The 26,661-nt window shown below is 59.4% G+C and overlaps 1 protein-coding gene across 1 annotated transcript; it reads right to left on the bottom strand.

Annotated features, from left to right (window-relative positions):
* Positions 1-1,864: 1,864 nt before the first annotated feature.
* Positions 1,865-26,601, bottom strand: KCTD5 (potassium channel tetramerization domain containing 5). The gene is made up of 6 exons (XM_026485536.4): positions 26,339-26,601; positions 16,154-16,262; positions 14,361-14,452; positions 12,423-12,518; positions 9,657-9,782; positions 1,865-3,600 (listed from the first exon to the last, which is right to left on the bottom strand). The coding sequence occupies exons 1-6, from the start codon at positions 26,588-26,590 to the stop codon at positions 3,571-3,573; spliced, it is 705 nt and encodes a 234-aa protein (XP_026341321.1). The 5' UTR covers positions 26,591-26,601; the 3' UTR covers positions 1,865-3,570.
* Between the last annotated feature and the right edge of the window lie 60 nt (positions 26,602-26,661).

Below are 26,661 nucleotides of genomic sequence, written 5' to 3'. Positions count from 1 at the left end.
GGGGCAGATAGTCAAGAGAGTGGAAGAGAAAACACTCTCGCAGAGGCTAGGGGTTTCAAGGGAGAGGTTTCTCTCATGCAGGTGACACCCACAGCAAGCGGACGAGTGCTGAGACAGGGACAGGGGAGAAACCGCCCTGCTGTCACCATCCCCTCTCCCACCCTGGGCAGGGGGGCAGCTCATACACAACTTTCCATGTTGCTGCCAAAGACCAGAAGACTGTCTGCCGGCTGAGGCTGGGGCCCACAGTGAAAAGCCCACCTTGGGGCAACCATAGCGGCCTGCAGGTCAAACAGGAGGAGGAGGGAGCCAGCCTCTCCGGGGGCTGCAGCCGAGCATGGAAATCCACACCTGTGCACGTGTAATGATCAGCCCGTGGGAGCCCCAGGAAGGAAAACTGCTGGGTCAGCACCCCAGGCCCTTCTGGCCTCAAGGACCAAGGGTCAGCCCTAGCTCTGAGGTCGCAGGACTGGCCCTGGAGCATCTGTGTGTGTGTGTGTGTTGGGGGGTAGGAGCCTGGTGCAGCTACCCCAAGGCCAGGTGCTCAGAAGTGAGGGCAGGTGGGAACGCACACAGGAGAGAAAGAACGGGTGTGCGTGCAAGTCAAAGCCAGAGACCGACTCCCTCCCAAACACAGGGGCTGGAGCGGGGCCGTGTCTGCCCCCAGCCAGGCCACTGACCACACAAGCTCCAAGGCAAACAGGAGTCTCGGCACATGGCCGGCTCGAGGGCACAGGTTCCCAGGGATGGAGAAACCCCAGGCCCACGAGCCAGCCCTGCCTCCCGCTCTGGGGAGGATGTTAAGAGGCCAGAAAGACCTGCTGGGTGGACACAACCAAGCAAAGGCGGGGGGGGTGGGGAGGAGAAGCCAGGCCAGGGGACCAGGGCTGCTGCCTGCCCCTGTGCAGGGCTCCGGAAGGTTCCGGACACGGGCTGGGGGCAGCAGCTGCACACTCCATGCACCTGCCTCCCTCTTCTGTCCTGCTGCTGGAGCCTGGAGCTACAGGGCTGGCTGTGCAGAGAGCTGTGCCCGGCCCTTCCCATGCCTCCGCCTAGCAGGCAGGCTGGAGCACAAGGTTCAAGAGGCAGGGCTCCCTCCCTGCCTGGCGGACCCACAGTAAGGTCCCTCAGTCGCAGCACCTGGGCTGGGTGCTATCTCCCTTCCCGTCCTCTGCTTGGACAGGAGACACGTTCACATTTGCTGTTGGCGTCAGAGCTCGAAGATCCCAAGTTAGTCTGTGCAGAAAGCAAACTCCTTGAAGCAGGATTTGGATTCCTTCCCATTTGCCCCCGGCTGTACACTGAGCAGCCCCCCCCCACCCCCGCCCCAGGCAAGCAGGTCCTGCTCCCCAGCCTGGGCCAGCAGGACAAACCCCCAGGACCCTGGGAGCCCTGGCCAGGCCGCAGCACTCCTGCAAGCAGGATGGACACTGGGACAAGGCTGGGGGTCTGGGCAGCCACCGGCGGGGGTGGGGGGGGGGTGGAGCGCTCCAGGGAAAACAGGAACAGGAATGTCCCCTGAGTGTGGGGGGCAGCCCAGAGCTTTCAAAGAACAGCCGGCAGGGCCTTGTGGGAGGCGCCCTAGGACCCCAGGACCTGGTGCTTCTGGGAGGGGCGAGACAAGACAGGAGCACACATTCCACGCAACCAGGCATTGGGGCTTTAAACATGTCACTGGAGGACGTACTTTGTCCCCAGGGCCTGGCTGAGGTGGGGGACGGGCGCGTGCTGCTCTCGTGCACCAGCCCTGGCCCCTGCAGGCCCCTCAGGCCCCTCACAGGGTGGCTCACCGAAAGGCCCCCCACGAGCCCAGGCAGCGCTTCTGGCAGCCGCCTCTCCACGCATCTTGAGACACTAACAGTTGTTCTCATTCATAAATACACAATTTTATTTGCTATTTTCAGGGGAAACTTAGGCATTAAACTGTAAGCTGATAAAATACGGATACCTAAAAAAGTATAAAAGTATAAATATCCCCTTAGAATAAATTTTAGTGAATTAAGTCTTAATATCTTTAAATTAAAAAACCACAAGCCTATCTATTATGTCAAGGTCATAAATCAAACGACGCTACGTGGCCAGCAGCGCCCACAGGTACACCCCGAGGCCAACGAGGGGATGCCCCGCCCCGGGCTCACTGACAGGACGGTTGCCGGGGCCTAGATGTGCCCTCTAGAAAGCTTGCGATGAATCTAAAGCCAAACATTTAACAACATACAAGAGACCTTACAGAGAGGAGGAGGTAAGTCCTGGGTGCCGGAGAACTCGGTTAATCAGGTTATTGGCAAAGAGGAGGGCACAGGCAAGAAGCCTCCGGAAGCACTGGAAACTAAGCACGCCCGAGCCTCGGCCCCACTCGGCGGTGGTCAGAGTGCACAGCGGCCCTGGCGAGGAAGCGGACAGCTGCTCGTCTGAGCCACCCCCCACCCCCCCGACAGCCAGGAAAGGTCTGTCCTCAAAGCATGCGAGCAGCGCTGTTCATAGGGATTCGAGTCGCTCCAGTGCCATGTTCCGCAGGCAGAGCCCGTGCAGGTCACGTGAGTCTCAAACACCCCAAACCCCAGAGAGAACTGCATAGTTAGACAAAGAAAACGAGCGAGCCGGCAAGAGGGAGAGATGTGTGATGCACTGTAAACATCCGGTTTTCAGTGTGACCTGGAGTCTCAGCTCCGGAAGCCAGGTGGACAGGCCTCCCGCCCCGACCTCCATCCCAGGTGAGACAAAGGCACTGACGAGCAGCAGCCCCCCAAAAGCCCGCAGCCGGGCCGCACCAGACAAACCGCTACCTCCCTTCCAATGACTTAACACCTCAGTCCAAAATGCAGCAACACTTGTAGGCATTTCTAAAGAGTAAAAATGCTGGATAGTCCGTCCACACTGGGTAAGAAGGGATGCAAAGTTCTCTTGCCTGGAAAATACAAGTGGAGAAGCCTCGACTGTTCCAGGTTGGGTCAGGCCGCGGGAGCCTGGCTCTGAAGGAGGCCAGGCCTCAGGGCCAAGGCCTGGGAAGTAGTGAACACACGGAGGCTGCCTCTCTCAGGAGTCACCCACTGGGGCTGCAAGAAACTGCCGACCACTCCCGCCGGGAAGGCAGAGCAGACTCCCTGACCCGAGGACCAGGGCGTGGTGGTGTGTGGGTGACCAGCGGGCACCCAGAGCCTGGGGCCTTGGTGCTGCAGCCACTTCCTACCAGCAAGGCCCAGGCTCCGTCACAGACTGTTTATGTTAGCACCAAGAGCGCTGTCCTTTAAATGACCTTCGGTGATGACAGGGGTTGGCTGGAAGCATCCTGCCTCAGGCCCATGCAGCACGGGGAACACCGCGCGGAGGCCCCCGTGGGGACACCCACCTGGCCAGCATGCCTGCTCCAAGTGGGGATGCCCGGCCTCAGACAACTGGTCCTGTCTCTCACCGCCCACCTCAGAGGCAAAAAAAAGGATCCACACCCAGATCTCCATAGAGAAATTGTCAAACGCAGGTTTCTTCTCACGGCCAAGCTTCCTCCACATGGCAGATCGCTGCAACTTGGGGCAAGATAAAATGTTTCTTCAGCTGTCAACACTGTGCTTCTCACATCCTTGAACCCCGTTCTTGCAAAATCTGAAAACGCCAAACACAAACAATGAGGACCCAGGGGGTGGACGGGGCTGCAGCCCATGGCCGGCTGGGAGCCTCGAGGCCCTGCAGCAAAGCACCTGCTCCAGGAGCAGGGCCCAGGAACCCACGTCCACCTGCAGGAGGCTCCGGGGGCTGAGGAGGCCGGCACTGAGGGTCAGGGGCAGAACAGGCTGGGAGACCCTTGCTGTGAGGGTTGGCCAACCCACCCACCTCCTGGCCCTTGGCCAGGCGTCCCTCCAGATCTCCATCCCAACCCACGGCAGACACATACGCCCCCGCCTCCCACCACAGCAGCTGGCCTGCTCCCTACCAGGCGCCTCTCGGGGCCACCTCGGAGAGGCCTGAGACGTGGGGGTGCAGGGACATTTGGAACTTGGCTCCTTATAAAGCACCCAGAGGTCCCTGGCAGCCTCTCCCCCAATGGCCGCCCCTGCTCTCCTCCTGCAGGTGCCAGAGCCCACCTGATGGGCACCAACTCCTGAGTTTCCAGCATAGCTAGATCATGGGCTGCCACATGCATGCACCATCGGGGTCCCAGGGTATCAGCAGTCCCGGCCTCAACCTGCTCTTCATCCTTGCCCCATCATAAACCATGTCCCCTCAAGCCGGCCCCATCACCTCTACACCCACCAGTTCAGCCCACACGTGGCCTGGCAGGCCTCACATTTTGCTTCTCAGTGCACTGGCCTCCTTGCCTCAAGGGTGCCAGCCCCTCTGCAGCCTTGCAGAGCCCACTGCCCCTTGGCCACCATGCCTGTCCCTGTCCCTCTCTCCCCTCCTCGGCCCCAGCCTCCCTCAGCCCTGAGCACGGGCTGATACCTACAGAGCTGAGCCCCATGCAGCCCAGGCAGAGGGGACAGGACCACCCTGTGTCCCTGGGTGGGGGCTTCAGAGCCAACAGATCTCTTGTGGTTTCGATCGATACGTGCACTACGGCTGCTCAGTACCATGTAACCACTAGAGATGCCCAAGTCGCAGCCTGGCCCACCCCAGCCAAGGCCAGTGCTGTATGGTGGCCCACGGCACTGGCCATGCAAGAGCTAGTCCCCTTGAATTCCGGCACTGAGCCAGATATGGCTCTGGGGAAATTGCTTCTGAGCCTCAGACCCAGGGACAACGTGGGACTGTGCCCTGGGAGGGGCCAGCCTGCTCACACCATGTCCAGGCCCACATGGACCCTGTGGCCAGAAAGCAGCTCACGGCCTCCCAGTGAGGCCCCACCAGTCCCTACTACCTGCTCCCAGTGCAGGATGGTTGCCCAGAGCAGCAAGGCCACAGGCGCGGGGGAACCAGGCACTAGTTTGCCAAGGGCTTGTTCTGAAGCACTCAAGTAGGCCCAAGTTCTTGAGGGCCACTGCAGCCTGTGCCCTACACACCCCTGCCAACCCCTGGGCCTGTGCCCTGAGGGCTGTGGAACACCCGGCTGGCATGGCCTCATGCTCTCCTGCCCTCTGCGCCCACCTCCTGGACCCCACTCCGCTCCCTGTAAGGTGCACCTTCCACTGTGATGGAGAGCAGCGCCCCGGAGTGAACGTCCGTCCTCAGCCCAGATGGCCCCTGTCAGAGTGATGCGGTCTTGGAGGGGACCCGGGATGGTCACACGGAGACCCCTGCCGTTCCCAAAGTCTGGTCTCAGCCCTATCATCTATGCTGTTTGTAGGGCAAGCTGGAATCTGTGGGAGCCCGTGAAGAGCTGTCCCTCCCTCATGGGAGCCCGGCAGAGGAGAGGGAGTGTCTGAGTCCACCGTGGAGAGGATAAAGCCCGTGCAACCAGGACGTGGCCTGGAGAAAGGAGACCACACTGGAGGGGCTGCCCCTGCGCTGCCCCCGCCCCCCCCCCCCCCGAGTGAGCTCCAACAGCTGTCTCCTACTGAGGACGGAAAACCAGTCCTAGACCTGTGGCAGTCACAGCCCTTCTGCCCAGGATGGGCTCTTACCTGGGCCACGTCCCACAGCCGGGCCTGAGCCGACCACAGGGACCAGCTGCGTCCCTTAGGCGGCACCCCCTCAGACGGGTCCAGGCAGGGGGCCACTGCCTCACTGTGCGGAGCCAGGGCTGCTGTGAGACCAGCCCCTCCTGCCGCCCAGGCGCCTGAGTTAGGGCCCCCGAAGCGGCTCCCACCGGCTCCCCCAGCGCCCAGCTGGGCTCCTATCACAGGCTGCGAGCCGCGCTCACCGTCCAGCCGGACAGGTCAGGTCAGGCGCCTGCTGAGCACGCGGCGCAGCCGCTCCGAACAGACGTGCGCCACAGACACGAACCACGCGTCTGCTTCCAGAGACTCCGTGAGGAGAGTAAAACACCGCCGTGATTTCGGAGGTTCTGTACATACTGAATCAATAGTATTAGCTTAAGTTCACATTTCTCTTGACTTTCTCAACGACAGGTGGATTCGTGCTGCGTATCTCCTGGACTGCGCTCATCCAGACCAGGGCTCGGCAAACTGTCTCCGAGAGCCAGGGACAAATATTTTTTTTTTTTTTTTTTTTTTTTTTTTTTTTAAAGATTTTATTTTATTTATTTGATGGAGAGAGAGACAGCCAGCGAGAGAGGGAACACAAGCAGGGGGAGTGGGAGAGGAAGAAGCAGGCTCCAAGAGGAGGAGCCTGATGTGGGACTCGATCCCAGATCGCCGGGATCACGCCCTGAGCCGAAGGCAGACGCTTAACGACTGAGCCACCCAGGCGCCCCAGGGACAAATATTTGAGCACTGGTGGATCAAGAGGCAAAAGTGAAAATGCTGTATACGTATATAAACACCAAAAAGTAACTAAAAATGTAAATGCCACTCTCTGCAATCTCCAGTCCAGACCTCTTATGGCTGGGCGGTCATTTCGGGGTTTGGCTGGCCACACGCCTTTCCCGACATCTCCCAGGGCAGAAGCTGAGGGGCCCCCATCTGCATGGCTTGGCCCACGACCAGGGCATTGGGGGGGGGCCTGGAGGGAGCAGGGGAGCCCCACGGATGATGCGTGGTTCTCCCACCTGCAACCTGCCCTCTGCTAGTGGTGAGCACAGCTGGGCTCTGGACCCAGGCGACGGGAAGAGGGACGGGAGGCGGCAGGGATGTGAGCGGTGGGTGGGGACTGAGGGAGCGTTTGTGGAGCTCCTCATTGCAGGGCAAACGGAAAGAAGGTCCTCACAAGGCTCCTCTCTATCAGCACCCCTCTCCTGAGGCTCAGGGGAGAGCACAGCCCTGGCTGAGGCCCTGAGCCCATGGCAGAGCGACAGGAGGGCAGGCCCGTGTCCTTGCCCACGGACATCCATGGTGATGAAGTCGTTCCAAAGCCCGACACACAGGGTTCTCTGGCAGCCCAGCCAAGGCCCCGATGCCACCCACGCAGACATCCTAAAGGACACAGACGGACAGCCCCTGCCCCACACAGGCTGGCTCCACCGCACATCTACAGTCAGCTTCTAGCGCGGAAGGTCCTGTCCACCACAGGTAACGGAAAGTGGAGCGGAGGAAGGGCTAGCGTCAAGGAGACTAAAGCGAGTGGTCAATGAAAGGGTGACAGAGCTCACCATGACATTTACACTTAATCTGAGTCATCCCCATCGTGACCTGTGTTCTCGTCGTCACTCTGGCTCGGCACACAGCATGCAGCAAGGGAGAAGAAGAGAGGGCACCGTCAGTGCAGGCTGGGAGGGAGCGGCGGCCGGGGAAGCCTGCCCACAGAGACCGAGTCTGCCCACAGCGGCGGCAAGCGTGGGCGCTCGGGGGCAGGAACCCCTCTGTGCCGGGTGGTGAAGCAGAGACGGGCTCATCTCTGTGCCCCAAACCCACATGCCCAGACGTGCCATGGAGGAAAACACGGGGCGTAGGCGTCTCCTGCGCCCCATTGTCCTCAGGCCTGGCACTCCCAAGATTCCAGACTTTTCCCTCTCTCTTTTTAGTAAAGACCTGGACCTTGTCCAAATAGAGGTGTGGCCTTTGCTGCTGGCCCTGTAAAGGTTGTGACCTCCAGGCCACATGGGTCAAAGAACGTGATAGGGGTGGGCTCAGTTGGCCAGGGGATTGGAAACGGATCAGTCATCAATCAGTTATCAATCGATCTTATTTATGTCACCGAGAGCAGTAAAATCCCTGGACAGGGAGGCAGGGACATCCCTGGTGGGCAATGTTCTCTGTGTGCTACCACCTGTCCTGACAGGTCTCCAGGCCTCGGCCCCACGCCCTCCCTTCTGGACCGGAGCCCTCCCTCTCTGCTCTTCTGACAACAAACCGTACCGCAGAGTCCCCTCAGTGAGTCCTGCCAGCAAATCTCAGACTGGCAGAGGGGTCTCGGAGGCCCCTGGACCGGCGGTGGCCTTGAAAAGGGAGGCTGACCCTCAGCGCCCTCCGAGGTGAGCACTGCTACAACCAGGCTGCGCACGACGTCCCCAGATCACCACCCCCAATCCAGCCCCACGGTCTTCCGCGGCGTTCTGGAGGCCCGGCCACGCTCCGCCTCCTGGGGAGCTCCTGCCACCGCCTCCGTTTAGAAGACACAGTGGCTGCCACACTTCAGACCCAGGTATTTTTGGAGAGAAAAACAGGGCACGTTTTCAAAAGCAAAGGGATTCGGGGTCATGCCTGGAGCTCTCTTACAGCACAGACGTAGCCTTTCTGCAACAGAAAAGCTACCCGAGGGCAATGAGCTCAGGTGGCCACCCTGGTAAAGCACAGCCATGAAAACTTTTCAGGTTCTTTAGAAAGCAAAGCTTTTAAAAACGAACAACTCCCACAAGAACGCTGCAACTGCTCAGAGAGATGTGCCTCCTTGCGAGACTAAGGCTCTGTGCGTGGGGCGGTCACTTTCTACCCCAGACTCAACAGGAAGCACAATCCTGGACAGGGAGGTGGGGGAGAGCCCTGACACCACACGTGCAGCTATGGCGCTGCAGGCCAGGGCAGGGACACCCGGGTGCTGGACAGTCGCCTGTCGTGAAGACACAGGACTTCTTCATGCCGCCATGAGCCCCGTAAGGACAGCCACCAGGGGAAGGCTAACGTGCATGGGCACTCTGCTGTCTGTGCCCAAGCCCACACCTCCAAGGAGGGCCCGAGAAGGGTCACAGTGCAGCTCTGGGCTGGTGGCATCGACCAGAGGACACCTGGGGGGCTGAGAGTGTGAGGAAGCGTCAGGAGCCCCTGATTTAACGTCATCAGTTATGATCCTCTGGGCTCTGGACTTTCCTGCACTCACTCAAGTACCCCATGGCCCTGGGCCCTCATGGGGGTGCCCGCCAGAGCCCCGTCCCCACCTCCTCGGCTCCCCTCAGAGCTGGCTGCAGGGCTGGCAGGCCACCGCCACCCTCCGAGGCCCAGGAGTCCTGCCAGGTGGAGCCAGCCTGGAGCAGAAGCATCTGGAGTGAGTGACCCCAGAGGAGACGCCAGCTGCTGAAAATAGCTGGCAAGGCTGTCCTGTGTGTACCCTGGCCGCTCCTGGCCTCCTTGGGAGACAGAAGCACCAATGCCCAGCAGGGAGCCAGGGTACACACAGGGACGGCCTGGGCTGAGTCTGAAAATCAGAGCTTCTGCAGGACCTGCTGTTCCCTTTACAAACCAAACATGACCCCCAAGACGTGAACGGATGTGGCTAAGGCAGGTGCCACTTGGGGGAACCCACTCTCCAGCCTGGATGTCTCAAGTCCCCAGAAAAACCCTCCAAAATGGCATCACTTAAAAGACAAGCTTCTGGAAACAACTCTGCCTGTCCGAAGAGGTATGCGCAGCGGGAGTGGGCTGCAGAAGCCACAGGGGCTCGCCTCAAGGGGAGGCCCCTGTTCAAAGACCCCTTGCTCCACCACCTGCAGCCCACGTGACCTAGGTGTCCTTGGGGCTCTGCTGATGCAATCAGGCAAGAACTCTGTGACGAGGAACGAGAGCACGAGGTGGACGAGCCGTCAGGCAGCCTGTGCAGCCGGAAGCACAAGGACAGGGGGCCCCACTCTGCCTAGGGCACCCACCACTTCACAAGCCCCTCCGCAGGCGGAAGCTGGAGGGTCCACAGCTGTGCCCAGCTGGCCCAGCACCCGCCTGCCTGCAGTCACCCACCTTGGCTTTCTCACTGGGCTCACTGGTCGTGCCGTACGGGGAGTTGTGTAGTTCCTTGGAGACCACGCACAGGAACTCAGCCTGGTCTTCGCTCCCATAGTTGTAGGAAGAGCCGATGCTGACCAGCTGGGAGGAGACAAGAGCAGCCCATGGGGGCGAGCGCAGCACACGCGTCCAGCCCACCCGCCAGCAGGGAGACTCCAGCCCGTGAGCCCACGTCAGAGACAGCCGGCACTCGGGGAGATGAAGGGACAGGTTTCAGCCAAGAGGTTTCTGATGAACTCATGGAAAAATGAGATCCCCAAACAGTCGTACATGGCACAGACATGCGCACATGCCACCCCACAAGGATACCACACATGGACAGGGCATCTCGGCTGGAAACTGAGCTCTCTCAGAGTTTCCAGTGGGGCTCACAGAAGAGGGGGGCCTGGTGCTGGGAGGTGGGGGGGCAGTGGCGGCCGGCTCAGAGCAGGTGTGAGAGTCGAGGCCTTGGCACAGGCTGAGTGTGCGTGCACTGAGGGTGAGCTCGCAGGGGAAGCCAGAGCTGACCTTCTCCCAGCAGGGCTACTAACCGAGAAGGGCACACAGTCTGGTGTGGGGAGGGGAGGGGTACAGGGACTAGGGTTGAGGAGCCTGAGTCTCAGAGACGGATGCGGGCAGGCTGCGGCTTCCGCACACCTCAGGCTGAGCTGGTGTGGGTGCCACCCGACAAGGGGACACACTCCAGGCTGATCTGCCTGCTCCAACCTACCCCAGAGCCACCACGGGCTCATGTGCTTCTAGACGCAAAATGAGTCCTCACACCACCGTGAGGCTTTCCAGGGCAAAATATCTGAGCTGACAAATGCCTTGAAGGGCCCTCACCCTTTGGCTGCACACGCTGGAGAGGGCCAGGGGTGGGCACCACGGGAAGCAGCGTGGGAAGGACGAGAACAGCATGGAGGCAGCGGGCAAGGCCAAGCAGGGAGAGTACACAGGCAGCGCAGCCTGTGTGGCCAGAGACGGGAGAACACCACGGGCCAGCCCGGCTCCCTGCCTCTGCAGAGCCGTGCCCTGCCACCTGCAGACCCTGGGGGTGGCCAGCCCTGTGAGCTGACGGAGCCGCAGATCTGCACGCAGACCGTGTTCTCACAGGGCACACAAGCCTCTTCCAAACCAACCTCGGAACTTTGCTCTCACCTCGGCGCTCACCACTGGCTGACCCCGGGCTTGGTGCCAACACCTCTCAGGACTCTGGGCTCTTACCCTACTTTCCACAGCAGTCCCAGCTTCTGCTTCTGGGAAGTAGAGCATTTCTCATCAAACGGGACTAGCTCTGGAGTTTCGCTGGCAAGAATCAGGAGGCGGACATCCTCCAGGGACAAACTGGGCAAAGCAGGTAAGACTCAGGAACAAGAGAGGAACGTGGCGTGTGTGATGGATCTGGGATCCACCCAGAGGAGCTAAGCACAAAGCCCTCAAGCTGAGCACAGAGAGAAAGTGAGAGGCCCACGCAGGAGGCAGGAGATTCTCCCTCTCAGCCAGAGGACTACAGAGGCGCTTCGCCCCTAGCGAGGGAGACCAGTTCAACACCCTGATCGGCGCCTGCAGCAGCCCCCATCTCCCCAGCCCTTCTCCAGGCCGCAGGGCGAGGGAGAACACGAGGGGCATGGGAGGGGACCTCTGTCCCTGCACGGTCTCTGGCACAAGTGTAACGAGCTCAAATGCTACCTGGAGCCCCAGCACGCAGGCAACACTGTGAGAGGACACAGAGAGCAGCCTGGTGGCCGCCGCGACCAGCCACTTACCCTGCTGCCCTGCCAGGGCCCCCGAGAGTGGAGGGAGGACACACACTGCAGCTGTCTTAGTGACATTTTAAGGGGACTCCAAGTATGCTGTACAATACAATGTTTCAAAACACCCAAAGAAAAGGTGTGGCCTTAATTAGACGGGAGGCTGAGGTGAGGCCTGTAATTTCCCACCCTCTCTCCTGGCAGGACCGCTCACTGCAGCCAGAACCTGCACCAGACGGAGGTAGAAAGCTCTGAGGCCCAAGGCGGCCTGGCGAGCAGAGCAGTTGCGACCTGGGCCGGGGGCTGGGCAGGGTCACAGGTCCGAGCCTTAGTCTGAACCTTAGTCTGAACCTGCCTGAGGGACAGGAACGGTGAGCTGTTCGTGCAAAAGGCACTGGCCAATCAGTGCGCATCCCGGACGTGCTCCCAGGCCCGCGGCCAGTGGGCTGCAGCTGCACAGGATGGGGGCCCGGGCTCCATGAAGGGAAGGAGCACTCCCACGTCCTCACCCAGGCCGGCAAAGTGGAGGGCACAGCTGCAGCAAAGCCGAGGGCAGGAAAGGGACTGGGGGGCCACAGAGAAGCCCTGCTAGGAAGGGCATCTGTGCCAACCGCAGCACAAAAGAGCCCAAGCCACCATCTGCTCAGCCAGCACGGGAGGGGCTGCAAGGGGACGGGAAGGTGGGGCCAGGCCAGGATGCACTCAGGCTGTCAATCCCACGCACACGGAGATGCCAGATGGAAGCACAGAGAACAGTCTCTGCAAAGCACGGGCCTAAGTAAGAAGGAGAACTAAGGGAGCAGGGTGGGGGAAGCGGGGACGGGGACTTTGGGGAGGGGGGGGCCCTATGAACAACTCCACCTGTCCCACCTGAACACCCGTGACCAATCCAGTCATGACAGGGCACAGGCCACGGTCTGCGAGGTGCCGGAGGACAGTGACAGGCCACCCCGGGCCACCGATGCCTCGTTACTGGTCCCTGTGGCTTTACCTGCTCGAACTTCCAGCCATCAGACATGGTGGACACCATCTGTGTGAGTTCCTCTTCCTGACACTGCAGCACACGGTACACATGCTTCACCGGCACCTGTGAGGGTGACAGCCACGATGAGATGGGCCCCACGCGCCCCATGACACTCCTGCGCCCAGCCCGGCAACCCCGTCCCTGGGCCAATGTTGGGGATAGTCCCACAGGGGACCCAGGGGAGGCTAGCGCCCCTCGGGCCCAGGTCGCGGTGCACAGGGCGACCCCAAACACATCCAGCAAAGCAGAACAGGCCAAACAGCTGTTTTTCTCCTCTTCATCCACCGTCAAACATTATTTCTAAATTGCAAAATTCAGTGAGTCATGCTCCTGAAATCCCAATGGCACCCTGAGCTAGACATGAGCACGTGAGGGCTGTGGACGCGAGTGAAGGCAGCTGGGACAGGACAGCGGGAAGGGCCTGCGGAGCCACACACGGTGCTTGGACCCAGGCCCTCCCCTGGGTGAGGCGGCTTCTGAAAAGCTGGTGTGCCAGCCGATGCGGCGATGTGCCCTTCCACCGACCTCCACTGAGCTGCGCCAGGCACGGTCTCTGGTGCGGAAAGCACCACGGGGACTTGCCCGCCAGCAGGCTGCCCTCACAGAGCTGCTCCTCCAGTAGGAGGCGGCAGCACCGACACAGAGCGCGAGCACGACCGGGGACCTCAAGGCAGAGGCTCAGGCCACAGTGGTCACAGCCGAGAGGGCGCTGGCTGTCACACAGCCCCAGTGCCCTCATCTGTGACAGGGAATGACACCAGTGCTCTCGGCCCGGGCCCCGAGGAGCAGCTCTTCTACCCCCACCATGCAGAGGGGGGACACTGAGGCAGACAGGCCTCAGTGCTGCAGGTGTGGGTCATACTATTTATTAAGTGGGGTGGCTGGGCAGAGGGGAAAGCGGCAGCAAATGGCCAGAGATGACCGGGAAGCCTGTGGTCGGGTCTCCTGCAGGAGGGAGGGCTGGGGGCACTGCGGCCTGGAGCAGCCACTCTGAGCAGCGAGGCGGTCAGCCAGCCTCTCACAAAGACCAAGAGCTCTAGCTCGGGCCTGCTGGACACCCGGTGGGAGAGCCCACAATACAACGGGGCACCAAAGGCCAGGTGGGTGAAGACTCCAGGTAATCGAGGCGGGTCTGAGAGCATGTCCACTTCACAGCAACCCCGGGGGAGCTGCTCACTGGGAGATGGCTCGCTGCTCTGCCAGCCAGTGAGGAGCTGATGCGGCAGCAAAGACTGATGCCTTAGCCCCTTCGGCACCTTCCTCTGCAGAAGATGCCAGACATGGCCTGCTTCAAACTCTGGCCTAATGCGCAGCAGAGGACTGGCTCCAGCACTGCTGACTGGCCAAGCACACATGGGCACCACATGGGGATCTGCCTCAACAGGCGGGTACACAGAACGCTGACTACACCCTTCTCTCCCAGGAAAAGAAAAGTCTTTGTGGAACCTACACTGCCCTGCAGGACCCCACCTCCACCATTTACCCCTGAGCTCACTGCCAGCCACAGGCCCTTTGCACCTGCTGCACCCTGCTACAATGCGCTCCCTGAGATGTCCACAACCCATTCCACATGGGAAGCCTCCCTGTTCTCCCTCCCTGGACTTTCCTCCCTGGCACTGTTTGTCCCCTACCCCTGGAGTGGGGCTCCCTAAGGGCAGGCTGGGCAGGAACGGATGAATGTGCCCAGCACGCAGGCTACGGTGCCAGTCCGCAGTGCCACAGGAGACGGCTGAGAGCAGGCTGTCAGGCAGTAGGATGATTCCCGAGGAAGACAATCACCACAGGGACAGCACCAAGGCTGGGCCCTCGTGCAGAGGGTGCCCCTGGTCAGCGCCAAGGGAGGGAGTGAGCTGGGCCTCCATGGCAGACCTCAGAAGCCGCAGGCGTATTAGTCACTGGTCTTACCTGCGATGTTTTGCTGTCTCGTTCTCTAATTTTGTCCTTTACAAGTTTTATTAGTGAGGTGATATTGTAAAATTCCGCTTCCTCCAACACTCCTAGAATAAAAAAAAAGTAATTTTCACCAGATCCGAGAATAAATGTCCTGCACCTGTTCCTCTGTGGACCCAAGGCCCGTGCCTGGCCCGGGCCCCTGGCAGCTCCTCAACCCCGTCCCAATGGACCCTGTGCAGACACTGCTGGCTTTCAGTGGGGCGCCCCGGGATCATGGGCAAAGGGCCCATTTCCTGAACACACTCCTGGCATGTGCCACTCCAGGGGCCAGCTGGGCATACCGTTGCACATGCATCAACCCCGAGCTCTGCCCTGGCCACCCCTGGATGGAACCCGGAGACCTTCCTTCTGTCGCCTGCGGGCCACCTGCTGCCTCATATGAGGCCCGGGCCTGACAGATGGCTTCATGCAAGTCTGTCACTTGGTGCGCCTCAGTTTCCCCATTCAGCTGGAAGCTGGGATGGTTGAGAGGGTGGCTCCCAGCTCCAGGACTCTGGCCAATTAAGGGCTGCCTTTCTTCCCTAAGGCTGCCACTTGTGTTGCACCCGTTTAGGGAATTTCTGGCCCCAGGACCCCTCCTGGGTATTCTGGAAGGGCCGTGCTGGCCGCCCCGGCCAGGCCTCTCGCGCTGTGCAGTGTCCCCGCACCGGCAGCACCGGCAGCTTGGGGCTGCGGACTCTGTCCTAACCAGGTCCCCAGGCAGCACAGTCAGAGGGGGACCTAGGTGGTGGGCAGCTGCACCTACGATGTCTCTTCTCAGGATGGCGTGTGGCCGTGTACGTGACAAAATGCAGGCTTGGTGCTATGCTACCTGCTGTCCCCCTCAGACCTGTGGGTGGGGACAAGACGCCTTGCGAGTGGGCGCCAGGATGCTGCAAGCGCTGCACTCTCGGGGCAAGCAGGGGATGAGGCGGGGCAGCAGGGGCCTGTCCACAGCAAGCCGCCCTGAGAACAGGCTGTGAAGTGCAGCCTAGAATGGACGGCTCCAGCAACCGGACAGAGGAAGGCGCCCCAAACAACGCAAGTGCACGTGTCTGCGGGGGGCCCCATCAAAAGATGTGGGCTCGGGTCCGGAGACCCGGGAGAGGGGCGGACTGCAAAGCGGCAAGAGCGCCAGGAGTGAGCCCGTTCAGGCCCGGCGGCCACTACAGGACCTCAGTCCCGGCAGGGCCAGAGCCCACATGGAATGGAAGGGCCTGGACCTCCCAGGGCCCCCTGATACATGAAGCACCCTACTCTCTGCGCCCAGCGCTGCACCGTTTGAAAACAGAACTCAGAGGGGAGGGTGCAGAGGCGCCCTGGAAGGAGAGCCACAGGGCTTACCCGGGGGCGACGTCCGAGACCGTGTGAACCAAAGTAGCCGTGAGAGTGGCGGCCTCCCCGGGCAGGAGCCCCAGCCCCAGCAGCATCGCTAACTAGGCTCCTGACACGGCCCAGAGCCCAGGTGACCCGTTCCCCCCTTGACAGCAGTCCTGATGGCCCAACTCGGCCGTGAAGTCTTTGCTTCCAGGAGGAAGATAGGGGACGAGGCAGCCAGCAGCCCTCACCTCCCAGAGACAAGAGCCTGCTGCCCCGTGGGGCATGGGTGAGAGTCAGCCGGGAGCCAGCGAGGGGACGTAGGCACCTGGGAGTTCTGCAGGGGAGGGTGTGCCGGGCTTGCTCCTCGCAGGGCGGCTCGGGCTCAGAGGGGTCTGTGTCTCAAGTGACCAGTCAGCCTATCCCCCGGGCCCCTGTCCCCAACTCACCTTCCTCTGCGAGGTCTTTGTTAATGACCAGCTTCCCATGTCTCAGGTAGTTCAGCACGGGCCCAAAGTAGGTGGGGTCTCTGTCGATTAAATAGGCACCAGTTTCATCCTACAGAGAAGAGAACACTGTGAGTCCTGCAGGGGAAGGCAAGGACCCCTCAAGTGACTCCAGGTCGGTGGCTCTGCACGCCTCTGGCAGTTGGCAGCCTTGCACCCTCGTCTGTCACCACCTCAGGTCTAGACCTTTACTTACTCAGCAGTGAGGTGACTGTGGCTGAGGAATGGTTCAGCCTCCACGCATCTCAACACTGCCCAACACGAGGGACCTCACACAGACTCTCCTCCCAGACACCCGTGGCAGGGCCTTCTCACCCTGGGGAGGGGGTCAGGGGCACAAAGAACAGGGACTGTGTGAAGAGGCCTGTCTTCCACTGCAAGGTGGCCCCAGGGCCTCTTAGGGATCGCTGACCAAAGGAGCCACACCCCATGGGCAGTGGTTCCGGAGTCTGAGCAATCTACAAAATAGACCTTCAGAAGGCGCTTCTCCCATACTCGGTGGCCCCGGTTCCTCCTGGAGGTGCCCGGGGCCTGAGTCCTAGAGCCTTGTGCCCAGCCGCCAGCAAGCTTCCATCACAGCCAGGCCGGGGGAGGTGGACACGCCGACCTGGGCATGAGCATGGGGGCAGTCCCTGAAGGACACCTCCACAGAGTAGAGCCACAGCAGTCTCGGGGGGAGTGACAGCACCCTGGGATCCACTCCAGGCCACAGAGCAGACTGCGTCAAGGACACTGCATATCTGATGTGGGTATGTGGGGCAGGGCCCGGCCCAGGCTGCCTTCCAGAGGGCAGGCCTGCAAGAAAGGCCCAAGCAGCAGCTCGCTCTATGCCAGCGCCTCCCGCAAGCCCACCTCCCTTCCCCGTGGCCCAAGGGAGGCCTCCCTCTGAGACACCAGGGTAACTCCATAAGTCAGTGGAGCAGTCAGTGTGGCGGGCTCCTGGGGGACCCTGAGCAGGAGCATGACCAGCTGAGACCACAGAAGACAGTGTGTCAGCATCGCTGTAGCGGCGAGCATGGTGGTGGGAGTACCTGGAGCTCTGGGATGTGCTGCCTACGACAGCAGATGGACAGATACAGGGAGGCAGGAAGCATCCCGACCGTAAAGCAGTAGACCATGTCAGGGCCCTACTTCTCAGCCGTGTGTGGCAGAGCCTGGAGGTTCCAGGGGCTTCCCGACGTCCACCACTGCAAACCTGCTCTTCTTACGTCAAGTCAGTTAGGGCTCTGGATGTGAGTGTGCTGGGACCTGGAGCCTTGCTGCTCAGTGGGCAGGATCCGGGCACTCAGCCCAACCTCCTGCCAGGGCAGGCCACTGCCTGCTCCCCTGCGGGCTTCTGTCCCCCAAGGCGCCAACCCAACCGCACACAGACCCCCCGCATTCACCCTCGTGCTCCACCCCACCCACCTAAGGAAGCACCAGACACTGTCCCATGGGCCCCTGTCTCCTGTCTCTCTGGACGCCTACTCTTCTCCGAGCAAGACAAGGACCCGTGGACCAGTCTTCTTACTGGTAAAAAGAGGCCATAAAGTCGGGGGCTGATCCCCACCCCCACCCTCACACACGAAGAGAGACCAGTGCACACCACCAAGCTCAGAAATGATTCATCAGCTCACTGCTGCCTCGACAGACAGCTGGCAGAAGGTCAAGAGGAGATGGGGACAGGGCTCATGTCTGCGCTCAGCGCACCCCAGTGAGCCTCGCTGTCACACCGGGCCCAGGCCCCTGCGGACCCAGACTAGGGGCACAGGAGGGGCATCATCACGCCGTGCCTCCACCGTGCAGAGAGGCCTGAGCTCCGGCACGTTCTGAGGCAGTGCGCGCTCAGCCCAGTGGCTGTCTTCACGATGGCTCCAACACGCTGGCCCCGAAGGGAAGCACAGAGCCCTCAGCCTGCGGCCGCCTGGAGGCCCACCCGCCTGGACCCAGAACGGCGGGGTCACTGAATGGCCCTGCGTGGCAGGCTGTGCCCGGGACGCGCCACCCCCACCAGTGACAAGCCAGTCTGTCCAGCCCGGCTGCCGCCGAGCAGCACGTACGGAAACTCAGGAGCGCCTTCTTCCACAGAGTCCCGCCAAGGCTCTCTGGACCGGCTTCTTCTTGGGGATTTGTTTTGATTGGAGGGACTCCGAGGTTAGGCGGGGCCGGGGCAGCATCAGGACGCATACTCTGACCCAGGCTCGTCAGAGGGAGGTATCGACTTCCACACCAAGTGCCAGGGGCCCGACACCAAGCCCCAAAACTCCACCAGGCTTTACCTTGGGCTGCTAGCCAGGTGATCACAGACCATCATTTGGACGCACACAGGCAGGCCCTCAGACTGCGGCCGGCACACCGACACAGGTGCCAGGGGCCTTAGCACCTCAGGTACCGTGCTGGGCCTGCAGCCCCAAGGCCTCTAGCCTACGGCAGAAATAAGAAAAACACACCACACAGAAAAGGAGAACCAAACAAACAAAAAACCCCAATTCAGAATATAAATCTTAGGCTCACTTCTGCAAAAGCCCAGAGAAAAGCATCTTGGTGCCATCTACACTGGCGACTGGGGGACCGTGGGGGCGCGGCCACCGCCACACCACGTGGATATCACCCGGCTCCGCCGTGACAGCACGTACAGGCAGGACCCTGGTCTGCTCACACTTACAACGGCAGCAGGGAACGGGAGCAGGACATGCACGCTGGCTGGTGGCAAGACTCCCAGGTCCCTCGTCTCCTCTTTCTGTCCTGTCCTCAATTTATACAACAAGTGTGTGCTACATTTGTAGAGTGGCAAGCTCTGTAAGTTTTTTGGTGTTTTTTTTTTTTTTGGTAAAAAAGCCAGAATTAAGACTGCTTTCTTGACAAATCATTTCCCTCGATTGACCTTCCCCACTTCTCAGTGAATTAGCTTTTGACCTACTTGTGAAGTGCTGGCTTTAAAAATATACGTGTACCTTAAAGACTTTAAACAGAGGAAGCTGGCCTTGGCTTAGGAATATGTAATGAGGGCCAACTCCCCATAGGCTGTCAGTCCACACGCTTGGAGCAGGGCAGCCCGACGATGCCCAGGTCGGCTGGATCCCACTGCTAGTGGGCCCCACCTCCAAGGCTGAGCTACTGGTCTCCACGGGAAGTCTGAACCCTGCATCCCTAAGCTCAGGCTGCTGGGCCACTAGCCCCAGGCAGGAAGAAGGCCAAGCCACAGAGATCACGCCCTGGCCACAAGTCCTGTGAGCACAGTCATTTCTCCGAGAGGAGCCAGTGGGCAAAGGCAGGGCCAAGTCCACATGACATGCTCTCCCAGGAGACACTTAACCTGCAGGCCCGACAAAGGGGGAGACAGAGAAGACACCCTGATTTGAAACCACTCCCTCCCTTCTCCACCTTGCCGTGTCCACTCCGTTCTAAGCCCACCCAGCATCCTTAGCCCACATCGCTGGTTAGGAAACAATGCTCCGCAAGGGGCAGAAACACACCTGCATCACTTGGTGAACAGCCCCTGAGACTGAGGTTCTCCCTGCCTGCTCTGCACCCAGAAGTAAAACCCAGCCGTTGGGGTCAAGGGGCAGGATCGAATGCACTGCTAGCAAAGCGCCATGGATAAAGTGGGGGCTGCTCGCTGCCAGGGGTCAGCCGCTCCTGCAACATAACCACACGGTCCTAGAAGTGGTGATGAGGAGGGAGAGTGAGGGATGTGAAACTCTCACCAAGATTCTAAATGGAAAAGAACTCTGCTGGCCTGAGAGCTCTCTATGGAGCGTCTGCACTCGGCCCCGTTCCATCACGTTCGCATCCTCCACAAACACACCAGGAAACAGGACTCCACCACCACTTTGTTGTGGGGAGAAAAAGCACAGCCACTGGAGACTGGAAATGAAGAGGGCTGAGTGTCCTGAGCTATACGGAAGATAAATTCTGTCAAATCTCCCCGTTAAAATCTAAATGTAAACGCACAGAATTCTCTGTGCACAACATCTGCAATCAACCTAATTAGAAATACTTAGCTTTTACTCTGAAATTATCCATTTTAAGTGACTATTCCAAATTCGCACACAAAACCTTCAACCTCCACTCTTCAATTTTTTGTTTTCTAGTTTGTCAAACCCTCCGTCCAGAAAAGGCCTGAGACGTCATCAACTACAAATGATGCTGTGGAGACCCAGAGACCAGACAGACCTATCTCAGGCACCGGGATTCGCCGGGCCAGGCTGCCAGGAGTGCTGGCAGACTCTGACTTAGCGTTCCCCACACAACCCCGAGTTGCCCCGTGTGTGCTGAGTTCTGACACACTCTCACAGCCACCCGGGGAGTAAAGGAAAAGCAGGGCTCTGGGCCGAGGTGGGCTGCATGTGTCAGGGTTCCAGATCATTTCCAGCCTTGGTGCCGGCCCTGCCAACAAACACCCTCAGACCTCAAATAGCACCCAGCTCCCAGGGCCCTAACCCCCAGAATGTCCCAATTTAGGATGACATACACGACCCAGATGAGGCTCGCCCAGAAGCAAACAAAAGTGCCCGTGAGAAAGGACCCACCCGCAAGGCCCCGGGCTCCTCTTGCGGCAGACAGGCCTCAGATTCAGCCACGGTGGGTCCCACAGGGCCCCAGGAATCCACGGGGGTGCTTCACAGAGACCCACCCAGTGCGGCAGGACCGGGGGCACTGAGAGCAGACGCCAGGTCACCTGTACACACACAGGCGCAGGTGCTGGGTCACCCTGGGGCCAAGGGACATTCCTGGGCAAGGTGCTGAGTGGATGAGGCAGCCCGAGGGCCGGCCATCCAGGTCACAGCTGCTGTGAACACTTCTGTCGCAAGGCAAGGGATCATCCATCTGCCAGGATTTCGCAGGTGTTCCCCTCCTTAGACACAGTCCAGTCTCAGAACACTTGCACGTAAATCCTCTACACAGGTCACACCACTGACTCTGAAACAAAAGTGCTGGCGCGAGAAAGTCCACTAGCAAGGGAAACAGGCGGGAACCATGCTCACCTGGGGCAGAAGCACCAGCACCACGCAGGACCGCCCCGGGGTCCCTGGCTGCAATGCCCCTCCACTGCCTCGGAGGCGAGGCCTCCTCAAGCCTGGAGGCTCCAGGCTCTGGCGCGCCAGCCACTCAGTGCCAGCAGGCAGGACCCCGCCGTCCGGGGCGCCCTGCCAGTGGTTCACGCCTCGCCCACTGCTCTCGTGAGGCCCCCGAGCCCTCCCCGCCAGCTGTCCCCACAGCCACCGCCCTGCTGGCTCCAAGGTGGCCTCTGCTCTCTCCTACACTCGGCCCTGCTGGCAGATCTGGTACAGAGTTCATCCTTCCTTCTTGCTGGGGCCGAAGGGCAGGCCCAAGGCTCCTCTGCTACCTCACCGCGCCCGCTCCCTCTTCCTGCCCACTGCCCAGTGACTAGGCTCGGTCGGTGCCCCTGCTGCCTGCCTGTTACCTGCTTCAAAAACCTACCTCGATCTCTCTGCTGGAGCTGGCCCAGCTCATCACCTCCGGAACTATGGCCACCCAAGCCTGACTTGCAAAACCGGGCCAAGATCCTAGAAGCCCAACTGCTGAGGGAACTAGAACCCACCAGAATGCGGACGATGGGAAGAGACACTCGTGCACGCCCACACGTGGATGCCTCAAGCCCATTCCAAACACGCGCGCCAATGGGACGGGAACCCTGGAGCCGCATTCTCCAGCCTCCAAGACCTCAAGTTTCTTGCAAACCTCGGTGGCTGCCCAGGAAGCTGTGTCCTGCCCCCACGGCGCAGGCTCCAGTCTCCAGGGCTGGGAAGGCTCGCTGGGGCCTGTGCTCAGATCAGCCAGGAGCTCTGGGGGGACTGCGAAGAGGCCGCCAAGGAAGGACGGGAGACAGGAGGGCCAGGCTCTCAACACTGCCCTTCGAGGCTGGCTGAGCAGGAGCTCCCTGCTGGTAGTACCAGGGTTTGTGCATGTTCAGAGATCGCGTAAGAAACAGCAGCAGCAAGAACAAATTCTGAAGGGGAGAGAAGAGCATTCCTTCTACTAACAAAGTGGAGACTGCCACGGGTCCTCTCCGATTGCTGCAAGGACCCAGCACGGGCACTGGGTGGAGGTGGTGTGACCTGAACCACCTTCCTAAACTCTCACAGCTCCACGGTGACTAAGGCTCAGAGAGGTGTCCCAACTTACCCCAAAGCCGCACAGCGAGTTAAGTTCTGGTCAAAGTCAGGCCCAATCTCCAGTCTCACCCTGCCACCAGAGAAGATACTGCGTCTCCCCAGTACCTGCAGCACACCAGCGCCAGACCGGATGTTTCTGAAGCTCCGCAGTCCGGGGAGAGTGCCCTGGCCATGCATAAACCTCCCCGGGTGCAGAGCCAGCTCCTTTAAAGGACTTTAAGGACTGCTGAACTGATGCGTCCCTGGAAGGGAACTGTGAGCACCCACTCACAGGTGAAAGCAGCCACAGACACCCTGTAAACAAGTGGGCACCTCAGTGTCCCCAAAAAACTCGATTTGCACCATCACCAGGTGGGCCACAGCATTCTGACCGGCTCTAAACCAAGCCTAGTCACTGTGCAGTGGGCAGAAAGAGGAAGCTTTGCAGTGACAACCATTTCCTCCCAGGCTGCCCTCAGATGGCTGACAGTGGGGACAATTGCAGGCCCAGGGCCTGTGTCTGATGCCCTGAAGCAAGCTCTTCTCACTCAAGGCAAGTCCTTTCTCAAGACATTGTGGCCTGGACTCTCGCGGGCTGCTTCAGATCCGGGGGGCCGTCCAGTTAGGTGCACTGTGGAGATGTAACGTGGGCTCTGCCAGTAAGCACCTGCTGTACCGGGGAGGGGAGCAGGGGCCCCTCCCTCTGCTCGGGTCCTAGACCAACCACGGCACGTGGTCAGGGCTAAGAACATGCTCAGAGCCACATCCCCGACCAAAGCGTGAAATGAAATACCCCCGAGTCTCGGGACGCCCACTCCAGGACTCAGACAGGACGACTCGGCTCTCGTGGGTGCCCGGGATGCTCTTCAGAATTCGGGAAGTTAGCCTTTCGCCTCTGATTTAGTTACACGGAACATAATCTGCTCTTTCCACTCTAAGGAATCCCCACTTCTCTTGCCAAGCAACTTAAAAGTTTGTACTTCCACCCACATCCCTCATCACTTGGCCGTGTCTGTAAAATCCCTTCCACTATCTTTCCAATCCTGACATTCTTGCCAACACCAACTACACCCGGAGTGAGCACAGGCCAAGAGCTGCAGGTGACAGGTCACCAGACGCCCTGTGATGGCCCCAGCCCTCAAAGACCCATGGACACCACAGCATCTGCATCTGCAACCCCAAGGCAGGACAATGGCCCCGTCAAAGGACAAAAGCTCAGGTTTTCTCAGGCAGAGAGGGAACCCACCTCAAATCCTACTTAATCTGAGTACTTTCCAACCACCAAACAGCAGTATTTCCTGTTTCCCTTTTAACTCCTAAAGCACCTCCACACTGAAAAGGGCTGATTCACCCCTAAACAAATGCTAAGCTGTTTTCATTAATGCCTAATGGGCCAGGTACCATGCAAAGCAAAGAGACTTAACCCAAATGAATCATACATCAAGTATTCACAAAGCACTTCCGGGAAGGAGTGTCACACCTGGCCCGCCCCTTACAAGAACCTGGGAGAAAGATGACCCAGACAGCAGGGGAGCAGATGCTGAAATGAATACCCCAGACACAGCCCCGCTGGTGGAAGCCCCAGGAGGAAGTGAGAATTCATACTTGGGCGTCTATAAAGAGAACCGCACAGCAGCAATGGGCCCAGAGTCAGCACTGAGATAAAAGGGTAAGGGTTTGGAGCCCAGAGCTGGTCCCACGCTCAGTCCTGAGAGGGAACATGGACTTTGGTGGAGGGGGACCAGTTGCAGCCCCACTCCCCACCCTTGCTAACAACCTGTCTGTTGCCTGCTTCAGAAATCGTACCATCACTCCACCTCTCCCACAGGCTTCTGGGGTGTTTAAGAGCAAGCTCCAGGCACTCTCCCAGTGAACTTCACTTCCACCCATCAGGTTCCCGAAAGGTTTCTGGTCTCCCCTCCCTTGGGACAACTCCCCCTCGAATCTCCCCACCCAACCCGTATCCAACCACCAGCTTGCTGGAGCCCAGGAGCTCAACAAACACTAGTTAGGTGCCCAGCAGGAACCTTCCACCAGGTCTGAGATGACTGGACATCTGCCAGGTATGCTTTCATTCATTTTAACTATGAAGTGAGGTCTTCGAGGTTTTTACAAGTGAATCAACATCCTGTTTCTCTTCCATCATGTAATAATCACTGGCCATCCCACTCCTCCAAACACCCCTTCCCCTCCGCCCTCAGCCTACGCTTCCTCACTCAGGGTCTAATTATCCAGGAGTGAATCTCTGGGACATTCTTTCATCAGAAGGGGGGGCGGTGACACTGAGAAGACCCAGTATCTCACACGTTGTGTTTTTTGAGGTAAAGCACTCTTCTACCTTGACTGATGTGAATCAGCATTACTCTTTCTGGTAAATTCCCATTACCCGAGACAAAAACTCACCCTTATTTACTATCAACTATCCTACAAGACAGAAACTGTATCTGCTGCATTACCTTCATGTTCTAAATTTCACTCTCACAATTTGGAAATCAAATGTGGGTAAGCCCACGACAGGGACAAGAAGCAACTGCAGCAGATACCTTCTGGTGGGTTAATTACCAACCCCAAAGGGCTGTTACTACAGGATAGTTTAAGTCGTTCTGAGACAGTAAAATAAAGGGACTGTGCAAGCTATAGTTAATTGGCTCTGAATCAATTGTTTTAATGCTGAATTAAGAGATTTTGCCTCAAAAAAACCAAAAAAAAAAAAAAAAAAAACCCAAAAACCCAATGGACAAGGGCAATTTAAAATCTGATTCAATATACAAAACAGGAACTCTGGAGTAGAAACCCAAGTGAATGACCACTGTGGCCCAGTGTTTTAATACAAACAAACAAACAGTAAAACATACTCCCTCACCATAAAAGGAAAATCACGGCAAACAAAAGCCTATTTCTGTCCTGGAGAGGACTGCCATTTTCTGGGAGGTCAATTTTCTCCGAGTGGAGAGCTTGGTCAAAGGAGCAGTGGGAGCAGCTGGGGGCAGCGGCGGCACCGGGGCGGCGGGGGAGGGGGGGAAGCGGACAGGGACGAGGGACGGGGTCTGGAGCGCTGGCATCTCAAACCCTGATTTCTGCCAACGACAAGTGGTCTTATGGTAACTCAGGAGCTCCTGTTTCCTGATCGTAACGTCATGCCACCCTGAGGATGGGCTCCGTCAGCCTTTCCGAACTTGAAGAGGGAGCTGAATCTTTCTGGGAAGACCTACGCCTGGCAAGCATTGAGCCGGCGAGGCACAAAGCCAAGTGCAATTATGCACACTCAACTGAGAAGACCCAGGAAAGTTAGAAGGTTGAGATCGGCCTGGGATAAATATAGGTAACAACTACTCTTACAACAGAGCCTTTTCGGAGTTTCAATCCCTACAGATCCTGAGCAGCTCTTCCTCAGCCACACACGTCTTAGAAAGATAATAATCGAAAACAGTTTCCATTATGATCTGCACAACAGTACGAGGACTTAATGGAAAACAAGCTGCAAACCAACCGAGAGACTCCGACCCTTTCGGGAGGGCAGTGGGGACGCAGCCTGAAAAAACATTTCTACCTGGTCCCTCCTTGTCACCCCTTCGTACGCGCAACCGTCCCTTTGAAGAATTACTCTATGGACGGCCCCTTCTGCGAGCGCGGAGTGGGCGCGTGTTGTGGCTGTAAACGACGGAGCGCCAACTCTCTAAATGCAAGTCACTGGGAAAGGCAGGTCACCCGTGTCAACCCCCCCACGCCAACGTGAAGTCAAACGTCTGGAATGCGAGAAGATGAGAAGGAGGCCAGGGCTCTCCGATTCCAGGGCCACTAAGTACACGGGGACACAGAGGAGGCGCTCACACAGCGGGGCCCCAAGAGAACCTGGAGGGGAAAGAAAGTGGATCCACGGCAAGGTCCGGGGCGTGGGGAAGCTCCGCCGGGGAGCGGAGAGGGCGACAGGGAGCCGAGGCGGGCCGACCGGGGGTCCTCGAGGGCGGTGGGCGCCCGGGCACCAGCCGCGGCCTCGCCGGCCCGGGACAGGGAGTCGGGCGGCCCTCACCTTGTCCGAGTCCAGGTCGGGGTCGGCCTGGCACAGACGGTACAGGAAGGATTTCGGGTCCCGGCACAGCGTCTGCCGGGTGGTGAGGAAGTAGGTGCCGCCGACGTTGAGCCGGACCCACTTGGACACGCCGCCGGGGCGCTGGGCCAGGGCGCCGAGCCCCGCGCTGCAGCGGCGGCACAGGCCGGCCCCCAGCCCCGCCCCGAGGCCGCCCGCAGCCGGCGGCAGCAGCTCGCAGTGATTCTCCGCCATGATCCCAGCAAGCCCCGCCACAGCTCCTCTCCACCGGAAGCGTCCGGCCTTTAATACCTTCCTCCCGGCTC

This window comes from Ursus arctos, unplaced genomic scaffold (genome assembly GCF_023065955.2).
Source record: "Ursus arctos isolate Adak ecotype North America unplaced genomic scaffold, UrsArc2.0 scaffold_2, whole genome shotgun sequence".
NCBI classification, from domain to species: Eukaryota; Metazoa; Chordata; class Mammalia; order Carnivora; family Ursidae; genus Ursus; species Ursus arctos.
The sequence above is the reverse complement of the archived record's forward strand: the minus strand, read 5'-3'. Positions and strand labels throughout refer to the sequence as shown.